This window comes from Austrofundulus limnaeus, unplaced genomic scaffold (assembly GCF_001266775.1).
Source record: "Austrofundulus limnaeus strain Quisiro unplaced genomic scaffold, Austrofundulus_limnaeus-1.0 Scaffold429, whole genome shotgun sequence".
NCBI lineage: Eukaryota > Metazoa > Chordata > Actinopteri > Cyprinodontiformes > Rivulidae > Austrofundulus > Austrofundulus limnaeus.
The window spans coordinates 138486-140447 of record NW_013952831.1 but is presented as its reverse complement, the minus strand read 5'-3'; the positions used below and the strand labels follow the sequence as shown (position 1 = coordinate 140447).

At 42.8% G+C, this 1962-nt stretch overlaps 1 protein-coding gene across 1 annotated transcript in view; it reads left to right on the top strand.

The window, feature by feature from the left end:
* Nucleotides 1-1962, top strand: part of npy2rl (neuropeptide Y receptor Y2, like) — a gene marked incomplete in the record, with an annotated part of 27289 nt that overhangs the window by 20210 nt on the left and 5117 nt on the right. Inside the window, 1 exon segment of the mRNA XM_014024595.1 lies at nucleotides 1574-1727. Within this exon segment, the coding sequence (XP_013880049.1) occupies nucleotides 1574-1727 (154 nt within the window).

The window sequence follows — 1962 nt, the reverse complement described above, 5'->3', positions numbered from 1 at the left end:
TTTTTAAATTTAAAAATGGATCATCATAAAAGCACATAATCCAAATACTGAATTATTTGTATAAAGTTTTAGTAAAAGTTTGATTTGATTCAGTTTGCAAATAACCCAAGAATTTCATGCAAATGGTTGTCTGMTCCTTGTTGAGGTTAATGTTCATAAAAATCTATGAATCATTTCTTTAGTCTTGCTCTGACTAGCCATTAGCTCATCTTTCCAGTCAGAAACAAAGTGCCTTATTCAAACAGCTACTGTATCTACAGCAGGTAAGATATTCATTTTTCATAATGTTTCCACAGAACCACGCTTCAAAATGTCCATAATCTCCTTTTAAAACCACAAAAGCCAAATGATTTCACTTCACTGCAGCAGCTGTTTGACTCAGGATTCGGACAAAGATTCACATGATAAACACAAACTGCAGCCTTTGTTGCTCCGCTAACAGCACAATGTTAATGTTCGGCTGATGTTTTAGCTGCTGGCTTTAAAGGCAGGAGGTTAGAATGAACAAAAACTGATTTAAATTGTTTCTCTCTGTAGCCAGATGAAGGATTTTAAGGATAAAAGGAGCTTTAGAGCTTTCCTGGGTTAAATATTAAAATTTTAAAACAACAAAACGGATCAGTTTCCACCGTCAGCTGCTGTGAGGTTTCATCTTTTTTTTTTTTTAATTTATGTCTTCTGAAATAACTTCATAAACTAAATGTAGACATGTTTGAAGTGTGGCTCATCGTGTTCAGAACCTTCAGCAGGTTTAAATTAAAACAAACAAGTTRAAGCTCCGGTCCAAACTGGTCCTCCTGAGGCAGAGGAAACCTTTAATCACACCGTTGCAGAGGTCGGGTTCTGGCTCTGCTCAGGTTTGGGCTTCAGCTTCAAACGGCTGCCAGACGACAGCAGAGGCTCATTTGTCCCAAACAACAGCAGAAACCAACACGGTGCTGCCTGGTTGTTTAGTGACTTTATGTTTTTATCTACGTGTTGAACAGAAACCATCAGAGCCGTCTTCACAGAGGCCTCTCAGCTACTACCACACCAGACTTYAGCTCATCTGTAAAACTGWCTGAGCTGCAGACRGGTTTCTGTTRGCTCAGCTGTAGCCGGGGCAGCCTTCCTCAATCAGGCTGATTCCAAACGTCAGTCAGTCACAGGCGCACTGGAAAACGATTGATAAGAGACTTCACTTGGAAAAGCTGAATGTAAGACAGATTATCCTCCTTCAGGCTGAGCTTGTCATGACTGACAGCTGCTCAGAGTCTGAATATTTCAGATGGAAGCTGATGGATCATCAAAAATCACATTTTTCTTGTCTTCAGACTCAGTTACGTCCTTTGATATCAAACCAAAACGTTCTGCAGCTGAGATAATTCATGAAGGCAGACAGTGGTGGTTTGAGCCTGTAGAGAAATTGAATTAAAGAGTTTGAAGAGTCCACATCCTGCAGCAGACWGGAGGGTAAACGGGAACCTCAGGAGGTCTCAGCAGCTGAACTGCTGCTTCTTACCATCMATTATTGATGATTACCGTCTGTAAGTGTTTCAGGAGCTGGACTCAGACCAGTGTTTGTGGGTTTCAGGTGCATCGTGTACCACCTGGAGACCAGGATGCGTAAAGACGTGTGTTTCGGAGTGATCGCACTGACCTGGGTGCTGAGCGCCGTGCTCGCCAGCCCCCTGGCCATCTTCAGAGAGTACGGCTCGTTCACGCTGGAGCCTGGACGCACGATACAGGTACATACATGTTTACACACACACACACACACACACACACACACACACACCTAACAAACCTGACTGGTACATACCTGACCCTAAACCCACTGGTACATACCTAACCCTAAACCTAAACCCACTGGTACATACCTGACCCTAAACCTAAACCCACTGGTAAATACCTGACCCTAAACCCACTGGTACATACCTGACCCTAAACCCACTGGTACATACCTAACCCTAAACCTAAACC